The sequence below is a fragment of the Podarcis vaucheri genome (assembly GCF_965113315.1).
Source record: "Podarcis vaucheri genome assembly, chromosome: 2".
Classification (NCBI taxonomy): domain Eukaryota; kingdom Metazoa; phylum Chordata; class Lepidosauria; order Squamata; family Lacertidae; genus Podarcis; species Podarcis vaucheri.
In genome coordinates, this window is record NC_138760.1 from 16269167 (window position 1) to 16294026 (window position 24860).

Sequence of the window (24860 nt, forward strand, 5' to 3'; positions counted from 1 at the left end):
AAGTCATCCGACCAAAAAAAAAAAAAAAAAAAAAAGATTAGCACCGGGCAGACAAGGTCTCGCAGAATTGCTAACACATTTGCTGGTTTTTAAGCTGCGGCCAACGAGGTACAATATTCTCTGAACTACAGTAGGGGACGGAGTGGGGGTGGGGGATGGAGGAGGAGGAGGAGGAAGAAGAAGGGGGGCCGGGCCTCATCATTGGAGATCAACAAAGGTCTCCCCAGATCTTTAGTTTGCTGTATTAAAGGGTTGTTAAGAGGGGGTCTTCCAACGCCGGGCTTCGTATAGATTACAGCGTCCGGAGCTGTTGTTGTTGAATGTGGCCTTGAGGTAGTGCGAGGGTGGCTGGGTGACTGGGTGGGGGGTGGCCGGCGCTTCTCTTAATGAATTTATCCGTCCAGATTCTTAAAAAAACACAGCAATTCTTCATTATGATATCGACGAGGACGGACGATTTACGAATTCACTCTAATTTTAATGCAGGAGGTCATTTCAGAAAATCGCCTCTTCTTTTATTTAAATCTATAGAATGTTTTGTTTACGTCAATCTGAAATGGAAAGTGTAAAAAGAAAGCGCATGTAGCCTTCCTTCTTTCCTTTTTAAGGAAGGCAACGAGGGTCTCCTGACTCGCCATTTCCGCAGCAGCCAAATCACAACAGTGGCAAAAAGTTTACCAGAGTGCAGAAAACAGGTTTAGTTTTGCTTTTCGAAATGTGTTTGGGCCCAGGAAAACGCTCGGTCCGTGATTGCCAGTGCGGGGAGTTCAGCTTTGTATGGTGGTGGCGGCTGTTTGCGGGGGTGGGTAGGAGGGAGGCGGAATCGAGACTGTACCTGATCATATAATATAATTTATTTAGCATATCTTTTTCCTTGTCAGTTACCTAGACATAATGGAGCGCTATCGAGAGACGGGTCATGGATCCCGATCCACTGCACGTATTAAGCGATCGTCTCCATTTAAGTCATTTTATTCCCCTTTAAACCAACCGAGTAATAATGGCTACCAAGTTCTTGCATCTTTCACAAACTCAGAACTTTTAAAATCAGCGCCGCATACTTCACTGATGCAACGCCGCCAGTCGTTTATATAGATGAGTAACTAGGAAAGGCACGACCAAAGACCAATTAATTTCAATGAGGAAGAATTAAGCACGTGCTTAATCGACAACAAGGGGACTTACAAGCGCTTCACTTTGACTGGATCCTGGCCTTTCAGGAATACAGAGGAGGCAGTAAACCATAGGTATTGTTAGGCTGATATTGTATCTCTACATTCTGACGCAGATAACTGGCATAGCAAGCAGAGCATGTTTGTTTGCTTGTTTGTATGTTTATTTGTGTGTGCGCGCGCGCGTGGAGAAACACAACATTCTAATCAGACTCATCATAAGCATGAAAAAGAGTGAACGTGTTCAAGTCTCTGTCGGCAAACACAACCACCTTTTGCCCGGTCTTGGCGGGCTAATCGTCGCCTTCATTTCAAAGCTGCCAGCTCCCTTTGATTTTAGCAGCAGCTACTGGGAGGTGTGTTTTGTGGGTGTTTAAAGCCCTTCGTTTGGTGGCCCTACGTGTATCTCTGAGACGGAGTACATGCGTTCTCCTTTGTCATTTACATCCAGAGCTCTGGATTTGTTCCTTTGAATATTATTTATTCCTTTATTCCTATGGCTGCTTTGTATGGCCCCTCACTGCCCCCAAAAGTTGCACTACCACGCAAATGCATGCAGAATGTGCAGATATTTTGCCCCCACTCAGTCGGGAATTCTCGAGGGACACAAGGGGTGCCGGCAGCAGGACTTTGCTGATTGTGCAACCTTTAAAGGACAATTCGGTGGAACTCACTCCTCAACTGCAGTAAATGGCAGAGCTCTCGCAGATTTTGATGGTGAGTCTGGAAGGCGCTCGCTGTTATTAGGACTGCCTCCTACTCCACCCTATTTCTTCTAATAATAATAATGATGATGATGATCCTTTCTTTCTCAAAACCTCACACAGCCTCATAATAGATTAATAGTTCTTCATCACAATAAGATGAATTTTCACATGCCCTTTAATTATCATCTCATCTCCAGCGAACACTGGTTCTGGAGAAGGTAAAGGGGGGTTATTGGATACAACTACAAAGATGGTTCCCCCCCCCCTTGGGAAGATTAATGTTGGCTGTGATTCTTAAAAGATCTTCAGATATAGCCCAGGCTGCTTGCATAACAACAATCAACTACCACAAGGCCTTCATCACATCACTTTATTAAAGGGGGAAAGTATTTTTAGCCTGTCTGTTTCAGACCCAGCCAACCATAAACAAAGATTCTTAAATGCAAATGCGGTCTTATTTGGGTTCCAGAAAGGCAAATGAGATTTCTAACTTTTGGGCATGCCATAAAAGGAGAGTTTTTAAAGCCACCTTCACTCTTAATTATGGGAAAGCCCTAGCGTTTCCAAATATAGGAAAACGACTCAGTCCAAGTTAAGCGTCAACTTGCTTCTGAGTAAAACTGGATAGGATCCGGCTGCAAAATTTATCGCTTTCAAAGTGGGAGATATTTAAACACCTGCTTTGAAGTTGCAGAGTTATAGGCAGACAGATTTACTTGGGAATAAGTAAATATGGGTAGGATGAGGGAGCACATCTCTCTGAAATCTATAGAACTCCATAGCCCTTAACTCGAGCTAGACTGTGTGCACATTTCCTTTCAAATTAAGGTTATTGGGAATAATAATAAATACACGTAGACCTAACCTCATGTTGTTGTTTGTTTGTTGGTAAGTGAGTGGTTTTCTTTAATTGATTCATCAACTCTTCTGGTTAACATAATCACAGAAACAAAGGCTGGCTGTAAGAAATTCTAAGCAAACTCTTATGGCTCCTGCAAGGAATACAAATGTATCCATCTTTGTATCTTTCCTATCCTTTTCATCTTTATTATCACTCTTGTTAACAACACCAGAGAGGCTTGATACATATATCTCGTTTAAATGCAGTCAACCATGAAGCCACTGCAGTTGGTTGCTACAGACATATTAATTAATTTATTCTCTCAACAGTAAAATATTGCTGTGTCTCCTTGCTACCAACCAAGTCATATAAAAATCAGGGTTTATTTTTTTTACCCCCTCTGCAGTTCATTAGGCTTTACCTATAAGTTTCCATTTGAAATGATTTGCTTTAAAACTAATTACTCGTATTCTATTTCATTTCCCAATCCCGGAGTGTAAAATGGATTCAAAGGTGGCGTGGGTGGCATATGTTGGTAAACATTGCTAATTATTCCCACTCTGTCTTGATTGTGTATTTATGAACCCACCCATATAAAAGGGGGAGAAAATACTCAGTAAAAGGTGTGCTGGCATATTGATGATAATGGCACATGTTACTTAAAAGAGTGCGATGTCGCTAGGGACAGTGTAAGATGATAATGTAGCAGCCGAGATTTTGTTTAGCAGGTTTCCACTTTGAGAATAAAATATTGGACTCACTCACAGCGCATTCCAATACACACCTACTCAGAAGTGAGCCTCACTGAGGTTAGGCAACGTTGTGCCCTCCAGGTGTGGTGGACTGCCAAAGCCTATCAGCCCAAGGCAGCATGCCCAATGGTCAGGGATGGTGGGAGTTGGAGTCCAACATCTGCAGGACGCCACAGTAGACTATTCATGGTGTCTGTAGGACTGCAGTCTCAGGGTGAGGAAGAAGAGAATGAGGACCAGAATTGCACACTGGGATGACAACAGAAGGCCCAAGCATAGGCTAGCCCTGCACAATGTCTACAGTGCTCCAGGTGTATTCGGAAAAGACTGTTTTTGGGCCATGGCTTCTAGGGAATTTCAGGGACCTCTGTTTGCCTAATCCAGGGGTAGGCAACCGAAGGCCCAGGGGCCAGATGCGGCCCAATTGCCTTCTCAATCTGGCTCATGGACGGTCCAGGAGTCAGTGTGTTTTTACATGAGTAGAATGTGTCCTTTTATTTAAAATGCATCTCTGGGTTATTTGCGGGGCATAGGAATTCATTCATTTCTCCCCCCCAAAATATAGTCCGGCCCCCCACATGGTCTGAGGGATGGTGGACCGGCCCAGGCTGAAAAAGGTTGCTGACCCCTGGCCCTAATCCCTGAGTAAATTGCAATCTCACTTCCAAACAAGTGGGCAGGGCAGACCACTTGCCAGGGGAGCTAGTTGATGGTTACACCTCCTGGGCTGATACACTTCCTTAATCCCAATGGCAAGGATTTGATCCTCTGTGTTTGCATTTGCTGAAGAGAGGTAAACCCACATCAGTGCTGTTAAGGTATTTATTTACCCCTCCAGGGATATCTCTTCTGGTGTGGCTGAGGATTAATACCGAAATTAAATCAGAAATGAGGGGAAAGTAGATGTTGCTTTCATTAAGCAACATCTAAGAGTCCTCTCTGATGTGGTTTTAAGCTCTTCTCATGTGTTAGCCCTCTCAAATGGAAAACAATGGGACTTAAAGTGTGTTTAACTCTGACTGGATAGGATCTATCATTATCATGTTAAAGAACCCAAGAAAAGGTAACCACTTTAAAGTCCTGTTGATTACAGTAGGGTAATCAGAGTTAAACACCTGATTAACTCAAAGAGCTTTTAATTTTGAGTAGATCGTGCCCGTTTGTATAACTAACTCTAATACTCCCACATTGCACCTATATGATAGCGTACCTAGGGTGCCATTAATATAGGGTGCTATATTAAAATTTACATAATGTTATGTGAATATTCATTTTTAAGCTTCCCGTTTAAAAAGGTTGGAAAGATTAATAATGAGGGCTTTAATATTTCCTCCGGAACACGCCTGGCCCCAATCTTCTGATCGCCCTTTGCTGTTCGGTGTCCCGAAAGAAGATGCATTCGTAACAAAGCCTATCCGTTTTCGAAAATAGACACAGTTTGTACGTGGCAAATGGCGCCTAGTGTCATGCACGAGCGAATGACCCTATATAATGGAATTTCATTTTTTTAATGCCCTTCACGACGATATTTGTTATGTTATCTTTTTTGCTTTCTCTTCAGTCTGCGGGGTCTATCCAAAATACCAGAAGAGCATGGGAATGTTTGCAAAACATTTTTGGCTGCAGCCGTTGACGGGATGAAAGCCAAGGCAAGGGAAGAGACAGACAGATAGCTTTGCCACAGATCCTCCGTGAAGTCCAAGAGCAAGGCTTGCAGACCCCCAAGCGAGGGACCATTTGTCAAGGGGGAAGACATCCCGTGCGACGGGGGAAACAGCGAGAAACAGTATTTCAATTGTCTTATATATGCTTCAAAATAGCACCGATTATGAATTCTCAGTAAGTAGATATGTGGCAGTCACTGCAGAGGCTAAGCTTACCGAAATATAAGATAGATACAGGGATTAAAGAGAGAGACAGACAGATGGATAAGATGGACAGACAGAAAGCGGAGGCAGGCCAACCAGTATTCCACATTTGCACATTAGCACGAGACAATGGCGTTTTAATAATTTAAAATAAAATATTTTTTAAATCACTGGATTGCACTTTTTTAAAAAAAAAATTAAAATCCATGCTAACATTTCCCTACTTGGTAACTTGAAGGAAATGTGTCAAATACTTGTTAGCATTGTTATACGGATCATAAAAGCTGCCTTCTTACTTGGGAACAAGTTCCATTGGAATAACTATGCATAATGCGACATGCTGCTGTTGTTGGTGGTTTAGTAAGAAGGAAAAGGACATCCTGTTAAACCGATCCTGAATTTTGGGTGGTAGTTATGGTGGTGATGCGTGTGGAGCTTATCTGATACTGGCGAGCAAGCAAAACACATCGCTGGGGTTTTCTTGGGACTAGCACGCATCGCTTCAGATCTATAATATATAATTACTCTTTGCACCATCTTTCTGCACTGAACAATGACTATTATGTGCATATGTTCAGCCCCAGAGGGTAAATTCTCTATTTCCCCCCGATAACACATAAAACATTTGCTCACAACCCTTTCGGTACAGAGAACACCTATAGTAAAATAATAATAGTAAGGATAAGGATAAAGTATTACTTGATTTTGGATCAAGCCTATGCGCTTTTGCATATTTCCCATAATTTTGGAATAATTTGCACTGTTGAAATACAACTTAACTGGGTGTGTGCCTGTCGTTGGTGGTTTTTCCCCCTTATTCTCTTGAAGGCAGAATTATTCTTTGCAATTCAGGAGATGGGGATATACTTTCCGCTTCTTAATGAATTCATTTTAAAGCCATAGCTATGAAATACACCCCTATATAAAAAAAGCAGCAGCAGAAGCAGCAAGCAAGCTGAGGAACAATACGCACTTTTACTGCGAGCAACAATTTGTCCTAGCCACTCACTGGTAATAAATAAGTTTTATCTATTTGGGTGAGTGTTTAAGCGTCTTTGGAACCAAGCATTCCCTCTTCAAGGTGAACCGATCCACAATTTTCTACACAATTTATGCCTCTATATACAATCCAGGCTTGTTGGAGATGATCCAGAACCCTATTCACTTCTGTGGAGCCCTTAACAGTCCTCATATGACAACCAGCGTTCCGTGCACACCTCCAGTAAAAGAGGCAGAAGTGATATTTGTGTGGGTACTTCTTTCGAAGAAATGAGAGTGAAAAAAGAAAAGAGAAACCTTGTGAGTGAAATCTATATCCTTTTGAAGCCAAGGGCAAGTCTCCAATTGATTTTAATGGTGGTGAATGACAGCTCTTGAAAGCACGGTGGGGAGTGATTCAGTGAGATGGGCACCCCTAAACAGATGCACTTGAAAGAAAGTCCTACAGAGCTATACACCAAGGTCCTCTGCGTCCTTACACCAGTGGCGTAGCGTGGGTTGTCAGCACCCGGGGCAAGGCAAGTAATTTGCGCCCCCTAACCCGTGGATTTGCGCCCCCTAACCCTAACCCCCAGATGTTGCGCCCGGTGAGGCCGGGCCCCCCTGCACCCCCACGCTACGCCACTGCCTTACACAGAAGTAAGCCCCACTTAGTTGAATGCAGGTTACTCCCTAGTAAAGGGTGCACAGAGACGGTATTACTGCTGCTGCTAGCTCTTTTGAGTGTTCTGAGCACTCCAATCCCTACAACAACCTTGTACAGTAGTCAGTGTTATTAAAGGTGAGCAGGGTGAGGTTGCCAAGTTCGTAGCTTGCCTAGCGCCTGCTAGGCTGTAACGCTACACAAATTTACCTGCGAGTTAATTCCACTGAACTTAATGGGGCTTACTTCTGAGTAGGCATGTAGAGAATTGTACTCTTAAGGGCCGCAGCGAGGTTTTTACCAGTGACTAGCCCTCAGCGAAACTTGCTTCCAGATAAGCACCTTAGGCTCGAATTATTGCAAGGAAAAGAGTTTTCTGTGCTAGGGGAATCAAGAGTTACCTATCTATACCTCGAGACATCCATAGCCGCCATTATTAGCATTTAAATGAATTTGTGCGGGATTCTTAAGGGGAACAGTGTGAATATTAGAGGAGCCGGTGAATGTTTAAAGGATCAGGGCCCCGTTGTCTTGCAACTTCCCATAGATCTCAATTACTCTTGATGTATCCTAGAAATAGTTTCCCTTGAAATGGATATTACATCCTAAAAGCTTCTGGGCTCATATCCAGTCCAGGTACTGAACTGTATCGAGTTCCCAATGTAGAATGTTCACCTACAAAGGCACAATAGCCCTATGAACAAAGAAGCAACGTTTTATATCATTCGTGTCATTAAATTTTAACTCATAGCCCGCTGCTATAATTTCTTCCTGGACTTTATGAAGGATTTCCTATTAATTTCGCGCGCAAACACACACATACTCTGCTCCACCCAGTATTTTAAATGTGTGCGATGGGGTCAGAGCTGAATTCGATCGGATGCTGTTGCCGACGAATAAGACGAGGCTGACCAAACCTGGTATGTTCACCTTTTAAATAATATTATGCACACACAGTATACAAATCAATGCATCCCCCATGATCCGTCTCTGCTACCGATACGTGTGCGAGTGTCGTTTGGTCACAATTGCATCTCCTGCACACCACAAGCCAAAGCAGCCTCTCTGGCGCGTCAATATTATGTATGTTCAGAAGGGGGCGTCGCGGGTTGGGGGGAGGAGAGAGGAGTTAGCAAACTACATCACCGATCTCTAACAATTGCCTTCGCGCAATCTCTTTCTTTCCTTAATGCACCTATACCATAAGAACACGGGACCTCTTTGCAAGGAAGTGCCTTCTTCTGATAACAGGAGTAAAGAAAGCGGAGAGAATAGACTGGCATAAGCTCACACCTATCCTGTTCCCAGTTACTAAGAGTCGAAGGCGCAAAGGATTCTAAACGGGGATGAGCAGTTTTTGATCCGCTTTTTGGAGATGGTCTCTCCCTCCTCCCCTTCACAATCCACTTATTGATCTTTTAAAAGGTTTTTGGCGTGCGCGCGCCTGCCGGTGTGTGTATTAATGCATTGCTCCAGCCGCCACTAAACTTTATGGTTGAACCGAAGACCTGAAAGGTGGATAAAGCCATTACATGTAAATCTTCCTTTCCAGAGGAAGATTCCATCTCTCTCTCTCTCTTTCTCTCTACATACATACATACATACATACATACACCCCCATCCCCTACCACTCATACAACCTACACAATTCATGAAATCTAAATTGACTCTGTGGAATCGCTGCTATAAAGGCACCTGGCTGGATATTCAGAAGAGAGAATAAAACGCGAAGCCAACGGGAGGAATTAAATATGGGCTTATTGAAGAAGGTCGAACCCAAGGCTCGTGAGGGTTTTTGTGTTTTGTTTTGGAGGTGGGGTATTTGTTTTGTTTTTGTTTATATTACAAGAGTTGCTGATTTAAATTAAAGCGTCACTTAATTTAAAAAGAAATCCATGTCATTTTAAATAAATAAATATCTTCCCCCTTTAATCTAGGGGAACTTTGTCTTGGCCTCAGTTGCTCCTGAAAGGGGACAAAAAGAAATATACTGGTGACACTTCTCTTTCCCAGAGAACAAAATATCAGTAATGATTCCGTTTATAAGCAAGGCCATCAGGAGACACTCCCCCCCCAAAAAAAACCCCTTATATTCGCATTAAACGTTAACATCCCAGATTCATTTACTCTCTTATCTTCTTGGATATATTTTTTTAATTATAGGTATCATTGTGCTCCGAGGCATCCCTTACTTTACAACCTATTTTATATATCCACTTAATTATTTTTTTTAAGGGAAACATGATCTATATACCTCCAAATGTTTCATTGGCTTATTTCTGTGTGCGCGTTACTCTTTTACTAAGCTCTCTCGGTCCTCCAACAGTCGATAGTAAATCACCAACCAGAGGTTTGAAACATTTTATTTATTATCAGAAATCACATAATAATACATTCAAATTTTTTTTATTATTATTATCATTATTATTATTATCATCATCATTATTATTGTGAAACAACTTTTTACATGACTATATAAAGCCGGGGGAACGTGCTATGGACAGACATTTGCATAGGCCCTACATATAATAGCTTGAGGTAAGAAACATTACATATGGACTATATTGCCAACGATGCATATTTAACAACAGCAGGAAACTAGACTAGAGAATAACAAGCGAAGGACCGAGCCACAGACACCGGGAACTAACACAAGACGAACAGAATCCACACGGAATAATAATACTTCAATGCAATCTGAACGAGAATATTGCATATATTTCAACTTCTTCATTTTCAAATTTTAAATTATTACACCCCCTCCCTTTAAAAAATCGTTGAAGTGGCAGCTGAGAATCGCCTGTTATGTGCAGTTACACACCAAGGAGACCATTCTCAGGACTCAAGATTCTTGCTGGTGGGTTGTGTATTGTATTTCTAAGCGTAAAACTCCTTCGCTGTAGATAGAAATCGCTCTCGGCGCGTAAAATATTAACATCAAGACATCTTTCTCTCTGTCTGTCGCCTGCCACAATTTAAACCGAACGCTGCGTTATAACATTGCCCCTTAAACGCTCAAAACCCTGGTAAGCCAGCCGCCAACCCCTCCCAAAACGCAACCTTTTGCCAGCGAGTAACATGTCATCTCTTCAAGAGGAAGCGATGGTAGCAAACCAAGTACAATTCTGATATGTCTGATTCCTCGAACATGTTCCTCCTTTACCGCACAGACCCAAGACTTCCCTTCTAGATTTATGCAACACACTCCATGACATTTCAGTTGGCTGAAAGTCGTTATGTTGACCGAAAATGCTGTTTCTTTCTTATTAATATTATTGAGAAAACTGGGACAAAATGGATGATGACAGCGCTACCGGCTTAAGCGGTTTCATCGGACTGCTCTGTCCAAAGGAGGCAAAGCACAGGCTGGAGACAACGGGAATGGCGTTAGACTGAAGCCTACAGTTTTCAGTTCTTTAAGGTACCTTTTTGGAGAAATAGGTAGGCGTCCTCCACATTTAGCCGCCTAACAACACAGACACCCATATGTGCTCTGTTCATTGCACATAACTGGGGGGGGGATATATAGATGTCTCTCACACACACGCGCCCCCCCCCCCAATCTATTGCACATAATTGTGACTGGGTACCTATTAGATTCAAAGCCACTCACAGGCAGAGGATGCCTCTTCTTTTACAAAGGTTAGAGTTTGTAAAGGGGAGGGGTGATATGCCAAAAGGGTGATAATGGGATGGGGGACGTCTCAAAACTCTGGATATGGGGGGGGCAGGAGGAAAGCGGAATAAAGACAAGGAACGATGACACAGCCATGGGAAGCAGACCTAAATATAAGGCTTGCAAGGGCGGAGAATGAGCGGGGCGGGGGGACACACAGAGGCATTTTAAGGACTAGACGGCATCCTTTGCAGCTCGTAAAGGCGAAGCATTCCTGCCACCGGCCATGACCATGAACGCCGGGACGGGGAGCCACGTGGTGACAATTGAGTCTGGCCCAGGAAAACGTTGCCTTTGTCATAAAATTAATCCCCTCCGATATAAAAACGAATGAAGCAAAGCCTGTCGTAGCAAAACTCGCCGCTTAGACCGTCTTGACCCCCCTCACCCTACTTTGCTGTTGTGGCTCATTTGTCTCTTCGTCCAGTTCCCGGCCGCTTCCCACCCCCGCGCCCCGAGACATTTTTTTTTTTTAAAGTATGCAATTAGGAAACCAGCAGAACAGAACGAGAATAGGTGCCTGGACCCCAATGGAATAAGTACCAGGAATATCAAGGGATCTTATTCCCAAGTCAATCATTTAACGGGCTGAGAGGGAGAAAGATTCCTGTCGGGTTACTTCCACGGTTGCAGCAACCCTTGTCTCCCGTCTCCCGGCGCGCCTTCCTCCCCGCATTGAGTGGGAATTTAAGGAATGGGAGTTTATGCAATGCCCAAGCCTGGCAGAGCTATTAGGAAATCTAATGGTTGTCTGAGGCAGGAGCTGACCGGCAAGGCAATCCGCTCTGCGCTTCCCCTTGCCTGCTCTGGGACTGTTCTACACCGGGGGAAGTACAAAGGGGAACCGGCGGTGGGGGTGGGAGTTAGACGGATGAATGGATGCGTTGGGCAGAAATTACCGTATATCCCCCAAAGAAGAATGCGTGTGTTTGTGTGGCTGTAGTGGGGGGGGGGAATAAGGCGACACACCTCATAAATGTTCAGAGTCATCAGCTGCTGCCTATGAAAAATCAGGAATGAAAATAAGTGTGTGTGTATGTGTGTGTGAGAGAGAGAGAGAGAGAGCGCGCGCGCGCACACACACACACACACACACACGGGAGAGAGAGAGAATTATTGATTCTTAAGGGAGAACTGCCGTGATTAAAAATAAAAATCTAACTAAATATGAGGAAGATTAAAAGAGGGGAGGGGTGGTGGAGGTAGAGGAGAAACATCTCATTCATTTCGAAAATAGCCACCATTAAAGAAAACGTTTTTAATGCCAGAAGAGAACTCTCTATCTTAGAAGGAGGGAAGCTATTAATAGCTTAATTAGCTCCAAGGGGCTGCCACTATAGTTAATGTATAAAAGGGGGCATCCCCCCACCGCCCCTCGCCACCATCTTGATCATCAATAAACACAGTAGCATAATAAGCGGGACGAGGTCTCCTTCAGTGGAGCTATTATCACAACACAATTTGAAATTATTGTTAGCGTTCTGTTCCGCTTATGGTGTGGTGGACAGAGGAGACCCATGCAGGCGGCGCGGCTGGACTAGGAACGCGAGAGGTACCGCGCAATTCTACACAGGTCTACTCTGAAGTAAGCCCCCCGCTAAACCCCAGCATGCCAAGGAGTATAGGGTTGCAGCTGTAGCCTCTGAAAAGGTTGTATTTTTATAATACCCTAACAAGACAAATCATTCCTCGCTTTATGGGGTACTGGATTAACTCGAGGTGGGTTTCTCCCCCCCTTTTTTTGGTGTTTTGCAGCCCAATCATAGGCGTTGTTTACTTGAAAGTATTCCCACTAGGTACACTGGGTCTAGGTACAGTGGGCATCCTCAGAAGCGCGCGTGTGGGCACCGCCTGCCATTGGAAAAGCCTTGGGAGTAGATGTCTACAAAATCCCATCCTCAGCTCGACTTTCCCCCAGAAGAGCATCCGAGTAAAGCACCCATATATTTCCCAACCCCCAAGCACGGGGGACAGCCAGCTGAACCTCGAAGTTCCACATATTGGACACCCCTATTATTATCGAGATAGATACGCTGCAAACCTCTATCTAGGTACTGAGCTTTTTTCCGCCCAGTGTGCCCTGAAAATAAACCCTGGCAAACATAAAACACTGGCTCGCCATTCTCCATCAGAATGGTTACGGTTGATTTAAGGTGAATGCCACATCCACTTAAGCTTTTACTCCAGAGAATGAAAAATCCCAACACACTAAACCGAGATATATATAGGACAGTGACTTTGCTTCCTGGAATGCTCTCTTGCTGAGGACCGGGTTACCGACCAAACAAAGCCAAGGCCAAGGCAATGGAGACCCTCCCTCACTCTGCCCCACACAAAACAGGGAACCCTGTTGCTTAGAGGGGAAACCCTACCTGTGAATGCTCGCACACGCGTAATAAGAGCGAGAGTGTCGGGCTCAAGACTCACATTCACTCAACGACACTGACTGACAAATCTTGGTGAACCATACATTAGAAAAGCCACGCTGATTGATGAAGGGGGGGGCGGCGGGTTCCTTTCTGCGTATTCACATTTGGTGCTTCCCTAACAGGTCCAGAAGTGGAAGAGAAGCATCCCACCCCCTCATACTCTCTCAATCACACACTTATAACGTAGACACGCCTGCTGTTGGCTGGCTTTCTTTATCTTTTTTAAGGATACTGACTTTCGTTGGTTTGTTTTGTCTTAAAGGAAAAAATAATAATAATAATCTAAACTGGCTATTCAAACCAGATCAGGTAAGAGTCCCGGTACCACCAGTTGTGATGAAGAAGGCCGGAGAGTCTCTGTGGGGTTGTTTTTTTTTACCCGATAGCGGACTTGTCTGAACTTTAAAAGAAGGAAAGGGCTTGCTCTCTCAGGAGGAGTCTTTTCTTTTTCATACGCCGGTTCTGGAACCAGATCTTCACCTGCTGGTCACTCAGGTTTAACCGATCTGAAAGCTCCCTCCTTCTTTGGCGAGTAATGAATTCATTGACCATAAACTCCCCTTCCAGCTCCGCTAGCTGTAGTTTAGAATAGGGTTTTCGCTTTTTCCGGGACCTTGTGTGCATCGGGTACCAGGGAGCACCTAAGAACAGCGTGATGGAAAGGAGATTTAAACACATGGAGGGGAAGAGAGATAGAGAAAGAAAGAAACGAAAAGAAAGAGGGGAGCGGGAAACGCTTTAAAAAAGGGAATGCTTTCCCCCCTCCCTTTTTGACCCCCACACGGCTCGTTATTTAATAATATGAGATACACGTTTCTAATGCGCAATCCAGTAAAGATGCTTTAACTTCGAGAGAAAGGAGGATGGGTGGGAAGAAGACCTTTACATCTGCGTTTTAAATTCCAAGCTCCTGGGCTCCTGTGTCAGCACGCACACCACATAAGTCATACATTGCAGGTTTTCGGAACTATTAAGATTTAAGGAGAGACCTTTAAAAAACTAGTTAGGGTTCTCTCTCTCTCTCTCTCTCTCTCTCTCTCTCTCTCTCTCTCTCTCTCTCACACACACACACACACACACACACACACCGCTGGACTTTTATAACCGGTGGCAACTTTTGCTTATTTATCTTACAGAAAAATAAGCAATCTAAGCTAGCTCTTACAGATCCCGAACAGCCAAAAAGTACCAGCACCACCAGCTAGAATGAATGCTAGAGTGTCTCTGTGGTTACCGTGTAAGACCTCAAGGCACCAGATGGGCTGGCATGCCTTAGGTATCCGGTTTGGGAGATGTCAGATCTGAAGTTTAAGGACGAGGAAGTCTCTGTCTTCAGAGTCCCAAAGCCAGATTCTGCAGAGGGAATGAAACATCTCCAGCAGCCAGGGACGCTTCACAGGAGACGAGAACCAACTGGTCCTTGTTCCTGGAAGTGTTTGCTCACCAGAGGATCAGGCACATAACGGGAAGCTTTATGAGAGAGAGTTTGTTTGGGTTGGGTTTGTTTCTCTCTCTTTTTTTGGTATTTTGGCAAATGGTGTCTCAGCATTGCGTGGAGATCTATACTTTTCTTTATAGAAGCTTCCCGGTTTTGTATGGGGATGGGCTGGGATGGCGGGAAGGCGAGAATTGGGTTTTGAAAACCAGGGCGTTTCTTTCTCTTTTTTTTAATGCAGAGATTGGCACCATCCTTAGAATGGGTTTTTACCCAGGGTGGCTGATCTCACCGGGGACAGAAAACCCGTGGAAGTTTAGCCCTCCCAGCCCTGCAGCCAGACTTCTACCAAATCTTCCAAATACAATCACACACATTTCATTTCTGTTGCAAAAGCTTCACGCACCCAGTGGCAAATTGTCCTGCCTGTAGCGTGCCTGTTCGGATTCGGGAGGAGGGTGGAGAGAGAGAGAGAGAGAGAAAGAGAGGCATGAAAATCTGTCTATCTGGGCCATCGCGATCTCTTTTATGGGATATTTACATGTTTATAGGCTTTTCTTTTAAAAGAAGCAGCACCTAATAAAGCACGAGGCATTTGAGTGCTACCCCTAGTGGCCTCGGCACAAATAGACATGCTTCAGTCCCAGCTGCTAATTTCATGGAATTTATAACAGCAAGAGTCGCGAGCAGACTTTTTCAAGCGAGAGAGAGCGCGCGCGCGCGTAAGAGAGAGAAACAGAGAGAAAGAGAGAGAGAACACAAAATAAGAATATAAAAAGAAGAGGCATTGCATAAATTCGCTTTTCTTATTCGTATATATATATATATATATTTCCTGGTCGCACGTTCTTACCCCCAGCGGAAAGATTGCTTCCTTGGTTGATAGGGGAAACCATTGTGGACGGCTCGCTGGTGGCGCCCTTATTGCCTTCATTGAGTAAGGAGGAGCTGGAGTCTGACTCCAAAGACTGACAAGAGGGGGGATCGTGGGGCACCGCCTCGGGAGCCGGATAGTCAAATTTGCCGAAACTGCCGCTCATTCCATTGGGGATCCCCGATTCGAGAGGCATCAAGGCATTGTCCCTAACCCTCTCTTCCCTTTTGAGGGGAGCGTTCTCGGAGCACGCCTCCCTATAGTAGCACTTGCTCTCTTCCACTCTAGCTAGGTCGCAGGCTCGGCTGAAGGAAGGGTTAATAGACACGGGGCTGCTGAGATAGGGCTGGGGGTATCCGTTGCAGGGTTCTGAGGATGCCCAGGGCAGAGAACAGACATTGTCCCTTCTTGGGTAGGAGAGAGACGGCAAGCCGGGCAGCTGTCCTCCGGAGGCTCGGAAATTGGGGAAATAGAAGGTGTCTCCCGTATGGATGTTCACCAACGGTCCCACAAACCCAGGATTAAGGAGATTATGTTCGCCCATTTCCGCGGGCCTGACCAAGAGCTTCTAGTTTATTGCTATCTGACATTAAACATAGTTAAACCTAAAGGTCCACCCTATTGGTCCGCAGGGGTCACGTGGGCGCCAACTTGCGTTGGAGAAAGGGTGCCACCCACCTTTAGCAATTTGAGACAAAACAAAACACTAAGTTCTGCCTTTCGGTTTTTTATATGCTTTTTAAAAAAATCATAAAACATTTTATAAAATAAAACAACGGGCTTTAAGCACTGGCCTGAGAAACCCAAAGCACTGTAAAAAATAAAAAAAATAGCCCCCCCCTCACCTTAAAGAAATGACACCCTTCTTCCCCAGCTGCTTTTAGGGTCCCTTCAACAGCTGGCAAAATTAAGCAATTTTCTCATTAATTAGCTCCTTTATTAACTAAAACAGTTGAAATTTACAATATCTCTCAATAAATTACTATTAGATATTGTGTCATATAAAGTTTACAGGCTCTTTAAGGAGACGAATGAGTCTAACCGCAACAGGCTCATATTTACAGATGATAGGGCGAAAGAGTTTTTAAATCTCTTCAACATTTCCACCTTTAACAGGGCGGAGTGCGGGGGGCTTATGCCTCTGCGCCGCCCCCCCAATTCTTTTTATTTATTTATTTTTAAAAAGCAATCCAACAGCCTAGTTAGGGTGAATTTGTCTGTGTTTTTTTCTGGGGGGTGGGTGGGTGTGCAAACATCGCCACGGCCAATTTCTGAGAGCTTTAAAAAAGGAATGATCACCCTTATGAAAATTAGATACATTAAAACAAAGGGAACTGGCGGGGGGGGGGCGTCGTTTTATCCGCTCCGCTCACCTGAAATAACAGTGAGGAGGACGCGTTAGCGGACCTTCAATTAGTACCCACTCAAAGTGGGACGAATCGGTCCTTTCTTAAGCTCTGAGCTAGAGGAAGGAGAGAGGGAGGGGACCCCGAAAATAAGAGCTGGTTCTGTCTAGGAGAGAGACTGCTGGGGGCGTCCTCTCCAGAAATCCGATATACTGTGTCAGAGAGATCTCGCTTTGAGAAAGGAACCTTAAAAGGCAATCCCGATTTAGGAATGATCAGAACTAAGCTTCGTGGAGAACAAAGGGGAGAGAGGTTATCTTATGGGAAAGGGGGGATATATATATATTTATGGGGACTGCATCCCACGCCGACGCCACCCCCCAAAAAAAGAAGATCGGAGGAATTTTCTCTGCTACCAACTTCCAAGACTACAGAATTCGTCGACAAATTACCGTAAATACTCATGTATACGTAAAAACTGATTTGTCGTAAGTCTTGTCGAAGGCACCGAACCCTCGACACCGTACCCCGTATAAGCAAACCAACATGAGGAATGGATGGCTACATACCTTTATTTTTATTTTTATTTAAACAATAGCAACCTACCCCCTATATTGATGCGCAAAACCCCGGTGTTATTGAAATCCCTCGGAATACATTACCCGGGACTTCCTTTACATTAATGGCTACTCCCCCTTCTCCCGACACGCTCCGTACTTTAGCTCTGCCAGCTATGTAGGAAGGGGGGAAATCACGTGTTAATCAAATAAACACTTTTCTTTCCTAGTTCTATTAAAGGGCCAGCTCCCTAATACCCCAAATTTCCCTTCCAACATGCTCCTCATACACCTATGTGTAAGTGGGCATGCTTTTCGGGCAGATACGTACCTTAATGTGAGAGCTTTGCATCCGGCTAAACACTGTTAACCCGTCCTTACTTAAGGTTAGTACATTATTATTATTATTTTTAAAAAAATTCAGGTGCAGTTCCTTGCACTACTTTGGTTTTAAATGGAGATAGTGCATATCTCTTGACGGAGGAAACCGTTCTACAGCCAGCAAGCGCATGATCGCCGCAGATCGAGTATAAATTTGGACCTCTTTTAGGGAAAAATAATAATCGTTCTTTGTTTTAATCATTCTACCTTACATTCTCCAGCAGTCTTCGTGGCTTTGTTCTCTTATCGACACCGGAACATTAACTTTAGCCTCGCGGAGACATATTAATCCTTCTTTCACTCGCTCTAACAGCGAGGGGAAGAGATAACAGTAGTTGCAGAGGCACCGAGGTTTTCCATCCAAGAAGACCGTATCGTTTCTATATTATGAGATAACGCCCCACCCTCTTAAGAATAAAGAGAGCGAGCGAGAAACCCAGATTATTCTCGTTGGCAGCAGGTCTCGAACCATCTTAAAACCCAAGAATAAAAACCTGGTGGTATCTCTCGGTTTAGCTGCAACCGTGTCCACCGCGAGACCTTTTCAACTCTTGTTGAATTCAGTGGGCTAGAAGCCGGTTGACTCTGTCAAGACCGCAGTCCATAACGTCAGGAAAGCAGGTTCACAGGTACACAGCGTGACACGTTGATATATTTCTGGCCGGTTTAACAATGATAAAGCTTTATTAGTATTATTTTATTTGGAAACACCGCCCCTCCTCATTGCACCCTTTGCAGCGGTTCACACTGGAATAAATGATGTCGGAGGTCCAAAAGAGGGGTGGGGGGGTGAGTCTCGGTGACGGTGTTTAAAGTCTCCAGGTTTCTGTGATAATCTATTTATTGCCAGTAAGGATGCCCATTTCGGTGGGAAAATAATGATGATGATGATAATCTGACGGTTATTATTGTCTTTTCTTTTCCTTTTTTAATCCACCCGGTTTACTTGCAGCAAGAGAATGTAATTACTTTACTGCGGTCCTTAAAATAAAACATTCTAAAGACTCGACTAAGGCTTCTTCATGAATAATTTATATTACTAATCTAGAAGAGGAAGGGGGGATATGTTCTTTTGGAGGGAATATACATATCAGACTCTTTCTTGAGGGATTCAGGGATTCGTTTTTTCCCAGAGGGACCCAGCTCCATGCATTTCTACATTCACATCGGATTCCTTTTTTTAAAAAATTACTATCATATCAAATACCCTAGACCTCGCTCCCCCCCCGACATTCAGCAACAGCAGTAGCTATCGAGGAAAAAAATTAATACTAACAGGCCTGAAATCTACCATGAAGGCATAACGTTAGGTAGGAGAGAAATGTTTCGAAATTTCCCCCCATTGCCTGTCTTTAATCTAAAGGCATTTTGGATATTTCTGCAGAACCAGCGGAACGCTCCTTCAATGATCCTTTGAAAATAGGGTGCTCACAGAAAGTCGAATCCGAGCTGAGATGGCGCTTGAGCCAGTTCAAGGTCACTGTCTAGTGTATTAAATGGGCTCTACATCTTATGCAAATGACTGTCTTGAAAGAACACCAGCTCTTGCCAGAGAGAAAGAAAGGGAGACAGAGAGAAAAAAGACCCTCACTGGGATGGGGGGACCGTTGCTCTTCCCCGTCGACTCTTTCCAAAGCTTTGTTCCAATGTTATCTTCAGCATTCTAAGATCTTCAATAAAGTATCTCTCTCTCTCTCTCTCTCTCTCTCTCTCTCTCTCTCTCTCTCTCTCTCTCTTTCACACACACACACACACACACACACACACACACACACACACTGATTATACTCCCTATGCCCTCAACTTTTCACTTTATTTTTAGATTTCTGCTTCTAGCAGCTCTTTACCACTGCCTAAATTAAAACCTCCGCAAGCTCATATACTGCCATCCTATACCTGATTCCCCAAAATGTTGTTTAAAATTACATTAAAAATGGACTCAGGAAGACCTGGCAGTTGCTGCAAAAAATACAATTGAACTTAACCTTCTAGTGGAAAATACTTTTCCCCAACATAAAAAGTATACCGCCTTCTATTTCCCCGCTTCCTTTTTAACACCCAATTGACATAGTCTCAACTTCTCTTTTGTGAGTATGTTACCAGGCAAAACCCAAACTCCGCCTGCAGCCCTAATTTAATTGAATGGCTTGATCACTAAAATTAAAATTAAAAAATAAACAACACCTCAGACCATCTTCTGACATCTCAAGCATTTCATTCCATCCTTGAAAATGTCCTTTTTGAGACTAACAGAATATATTTATTAAGAGTGGACCTTACAAGTGGTCTCTAAAGATTGATAAGGACCACCAATGTTTATGGAAATTATTCTGTTTTAGCTATTTGAGTGTGAAAGCTTGAATATATCAAATTTGGATAGTTCTTATGAAATGCAGACGGGGAGAAAAGATGGAAGGGAGTAACAGAATGAAATAGATACAGCAAAAGAAATGCAGAGAGAGTAAATCCTTTGAAAAGCATATATAAAATTAGATTTAAAAGCGTTTTGCATGGACTTAAAATCAAATTAGAAGTTCCGTCTATAGTCTCTCTCTGTGCATTGAAGAGTTAAATGCTTATGATGCAGCTACATTTTCCCCAACACTGCCAGCAGAGGCTATCATTCTCCTGCTGGATTTATGTAAACAACTGCCTGCATCTTCAGTGAAGCAAAAGTATATCCCATAGAAGGCGAAGACAAAACAATTATAAGGGTTTCCTTTGTTTGGAGGAATGTTTATCTACATCTGTATATCGTCCTGCCTTGCTGTGCAATGTGCTTTTATGGAGCAGAGAAATCAATTTAATTCTAAATACATTGAAACAAATCTCCTTGCTCTCAATTGGGCTCACTTCCAAGCAGAAAACTTTGGATCTCAATATCCAAAAGTTTTCTCAAACTTTTGTTAAAGGGTGACAAAATAAAGCAATCTAAGGCATCTCTCTCTTATTCTCTCTCTCTCTCTCTCTCTCTCTCTCTCTCTCTCTCTCATAGGTCTATGAATTTATGGAACATACTTCACTGGTATGGTGTGCATATCTGACCCTCTTTTATTAATAAAACAATTCTAAATGTAATTTCCTGGACTGAGGGTACGAAGGAAGGAAGATGATGAAGAGTACAGCGATTTAGCAACTTACCTCAGCTTATAGCTTGGTGTGAGAGCAAGCTCCCCCTCCCTCCGTACAAAATAGCAACTTTAAAAACTTTAAAAAAACAACAACTTCAAGTGCAAGTGATACATGACTAGGAAATGGGGAAATGGAGGAAAGAGGGGGCGCCTTTTACTATAAAAGGCCATAGTTAAGAAGCTACTCAAAGCACTTAATACAAAGGAAAGAAAAGGCTAAACCTGGGAAGCTTCCTTTTCATGCCTTTATTGTTGGCCATTAGGCCGTCTGTCTAGACTTGAAATGACACCTTGTTTATCTGTAAACAGAAGCAAGGGACACTTTGGAGAAGATCAGCCCCTGAGTTGCTGCTAGAAGATCAAGTCCTGAGTTGTTGCTGGAAGATCAAGGCTCTAGCCTTGTTGAGTATTATGAGCGAAGCTCGTGATGTCAAGGTCAAATAGGCCGCATAGTCACGGTCAAGGCTAGCCCAGCAGTGACGTTATAGCGTTCCCAACCAACACAAACGACCAACAAACTTACTCAGCACAAGGTGGACGGTCCCTGTGCATTCAGGGAGAAATGGGAAGGAGAGGGGACACAAGACCATCTTCCATGACTGTGAAATCCACTGACAACCCCGCCTCCTAACTCCCCACCCCCAAAAGGTTGAGAATTCCGGGTGCAAATACATTAATTAGATTACAAACAGGTTCCAGGCCCACAGCACTGGTCAATTTTACTGGTAGGTTTGTCGGAGACTAGGATTCAGTTTTTTTACAATATCTTTTCTCCTTCCTCTTCTTCCTCACCAATTCTGACTCCCCAAAGATGGTGAAGGTTGTAGAGACACGAGTGCTTCTTTACGATCACAGGTGCCTGTTAAAGTTTAGAGAAGGAAGGAGAACAAGAGGAAGTAAACTTTATACAGCCGTGAGAAAAGTAATGGCGGAAACGGACCTAAGAGGGTACCATAACATGATGCAGAAATCTTTTGATTTCCTCGAACCCTGGTCTTTAAGGTATCTCTTTTATTAGGGGAAGGATAGAAGGGTGGATAGATGGAAGGAGACAAACAGAGACAGACAAACATATATACCCATAGGAGTGTGCGTGTGTGTGCCTGAGCAGACGCTTTATTCCATGCACTTTTAGTATTTTTATAAAGTTTCTTCATTTGTGTACATTGACTCTTTAGACGTCCTTGAAGTCCGCAGCCAATGTGCCTGGTGTTGGTGATTCTGGGACGCACTTCAACGCCCTCAGAATGAGTTGTTTCTGGCTTCATCCATTGATCACTTTCATACAACTCTTCTCCGGATTGCGACACTTAGGATGCAGTAGGAAGTGAGGTGAGTTCTGGTACAATTCTGCAGCAACACAATTCTGCAGCACCTTAAAAGACACTGTTGCTCAAGCCCTTCGTAGACTCCACTTCTGGAGATACTCTCAAGGGGTCACCTAAGTTGTTATATAGGTAATAAACATGGGTATATAGAGGTGCCGAGCGAGTTTTACGAAGTGGGTCTCCCAAAGCTAAGAAAACTCGAGGCTAGTCCAAGACACAACACATTTCTATGCCGATCACAGATGTACATTTAAAATTATTGGGTGTGTGTGTGTGTGTGTTTAAGTTCAGTAAATATGGGGAGAGAGCGATACAGTAGTACACGAAGATCCGATTCCCATATAGGGGATACTATTGAATGGTATGGAAGATGCCAAGAGTCCTCTTCTGGCTGTAACATCTCGAGTTATTATGAACTCCGAAAGATCAATGAAGCCCCTTTCCAATTAGCCTGGAACGAACTGATAGCGATTCGGGTTTGAGTGAAATAGGACGGAGAGAGTTGCCACCCCTCCAATTGCAGGGGGCTGGACCCAGGGATGCTGCCCTGTGTCCTTCTCAACTTAACCCAAAGCAAAGTGCTCAACAAGTTCTGAAGAGGAGCGACTGGATCTGCCAACCTGCTAGTGTGTGAAGTTGGTAGGAGTCGCACCCCGATCTTCAACATACTTAGGTGGAAGTAAGAGTGCTTTTAAATATATTCTCGAAGTTAACATTAAAGGAAGATACGTTAATCGAAACCCACAGCATGCAAAGCCTAAGGCTGCAATCCTTTGCAAGGTTCTGAGTGAGCCACATGGAAATTCACTGGGGATTTGCTTCCGAGTAAGCACACATAGAATTGGGTTGCTTATTCCTTCAGTCAATGGGTCTGAACTCCCAGTTCATCATTCAAAAGATCATTTATTTTGGAAGGTTTTAGGGGACTAATTTCCCTTTAAATAATTTGCAGAATGAAGTGGGCACCAGTTTTAAGAAGAAAACCCGAGTCTGCAGTGGTAGACACGCTTACCTAGGAGTGAGTCCCAGTGAACTCAGTGAGTCTTACTTCTGAGTAGACATGGATAAATCAGCTTCAAGAACTCGGGCAGAATTTGATGGGCAACATTTAGTGCTGTTGCCCCACGTCCTCCTGTTAACTTGGAGGGGACGGCGGATAGAAGGGCCATCTAATACGTTTGTAAACCACTTTGATGTATTTTCTTACAATCTAGCGGTATATAATCTGTATGTAATAAAGCAAACAAAAATAAATTTCTCCAGGAGCTCAGGGAAACTACAAGAGTTTCGTATTTTGCGGGGGGCGGGGAGGAGATGTTTAAATATGGTACATTTTGCTCTCTTTCCCAATTTAAATTCTTTATTTGGCTGTTGATATTGTTTTTAGACATAAAGCGCTTTCTTTCAGACATAAGAAGAGGGAACAAGACGAAAACAATAACCAACTCACAACATGAAGCAATCAAGTCTGTAACTTGAAAGTAACGAGCAGTCCTTATATGCACAACTTAAACTGGAATCGTTGGATTTAAGCAGATACACAGTCCGATGTACAGTCCAGCTAAGCTAAAAAAAAGGGACCTCAGTCGATATTAGTGGAAACTGAAGACAAAATGGCGTCGCTATCTCAATATCTAGGCTTAAAGGGGTTGCGAAATCAACTGCTGTACCGCCTGAACGCATTGTACTGACTTCATCGCAACTTCATCCCATATAAGTATATTTAGGCTTATTGGCTTGCTCTTAATTCATCAAGTTTAGGTTGGGTCTGCAATCAATTGCTTTTGGGTTTTATCAATAGTAGATTCAGTTGCTTAGGTTAAGGGGGTCCAAAAGCATATTATTTGAAAATCAATGGGTCTTGCCTGTAAAAAAGGGGGGGCCGGGGTACGATCTACTCTAGCTAAACACAGCATAGTTAAATCCCGTGAACTGGCATATTCCTAAAGAGAATCATTTTCAATTGGAATAAAACGGAACTTTTTGATCAATGCATTTAAGATGGAGTCGTGGGCTTGTGGGAAGAGGGAGAGGTAATGGAACTTCAGTAAGCAGCAATTCAGATACCCTTCCTATTACCCCATAGCGAGACCCTGCTATAAGAACTCTTTGTCCATGTCCAGGGGTCATAACTGACTAAACTGGACCAGACGAGACTGAATTCCATATGAGGAGAGTCATGGTTTTCTATCTTAATCGGACTTGACTTGAACAGAGCGATATCTTTAGATCTCCCAAACTCAGGAGGGGTTCCTGCCCATATATATTTCCAGATTTTTTATTATCATTGTCAAACCCCAAATCCCAGCTGAGGTTAGGAAACTTGAACCGACCTATTTTTCACCTTCTACCTGGGTTTAAAAAACAACCGCCAAAGGACCCAACCCGGGTGAATATTTATAGTTTCTATATTTAAGACGGGAAGGGCGTGTCCAGTGCATTTCTCTTCGAAACCAGAAAGAGAAGGGGTTGTCTTAAGAGTACTTCTACACCACGTACCAAGAACACGAAGAAGGCGGAAGCGGGGTGAGGGCTGGGGAAGATCTCAGAAATTTAAGAGTTCACAACAGATTGGATGAGCTGATTGCAGGGCCTATTTGATTTCGGTGGAGGGGAAATGAGAATCCACCCAGTCTTCTCTTGGCCATCTTTACTGGTTGTGAGTGTGGTGGACCTCCATAAAATATGGTAGACAATCCATACGCTGTTGAATATATGCGA

The 24860-nt window shown here is 43.6% G+C and overlaps 1 protein-coding gene and 2 long non-coding RNA genes across 3 annotated transcripts; 2 read left to right on the plus strand and 1 right to left on the minus strand.

Moving 5' to 3' along the window:
* The first annotated feature begins 32 nt into the window (after positions 1-32).
* Positions 33-6626, plus strand: LOC309526682. The gene is made up of 3 exons (XR_014216832.1): positions 33-108; positions 5034-5311; positions 6474-6626. It is a non-coding gene; the product is annotated as an uncharacterized lncRNA (long non-coding RNA).
* Positions 6627-9328: 2702 nt separating this feature from the next.
* On the minus strand, positions 9329-15958 carry HOXC12 (homeobox C12). Its single transcript, XM_082212857.1, has 2 exons — positions 15376-15958; positions 9329-13728 (listed from the first exon to the last, which is right to left on the minus strand). Exons 1-2 carry the CDS (start codon positions 15938-15940, stop codon positions 13490-13492), a joined length of 804 nt encoding a protein of 267 aa, XP_082068983.1. The 5' UTR covers positions 15941-15958; the 3' UTR covers positions 9329-13489.
* Positions 15959-21059: 5101 nt separating this feature from the next.
* Positions 21060-24119, plus strand: LOC309526659. The gene is made up of 3 exons (XR_014216800.1): positions 21060-21544; positions 21990-22143; positions 23548-24119. It is a non-coding gene; the product is annotated as an uncharacterized lncRNA (long non-coding RNA).
* Positions 24120-24860: the final 741 nt, after the last annotated feature.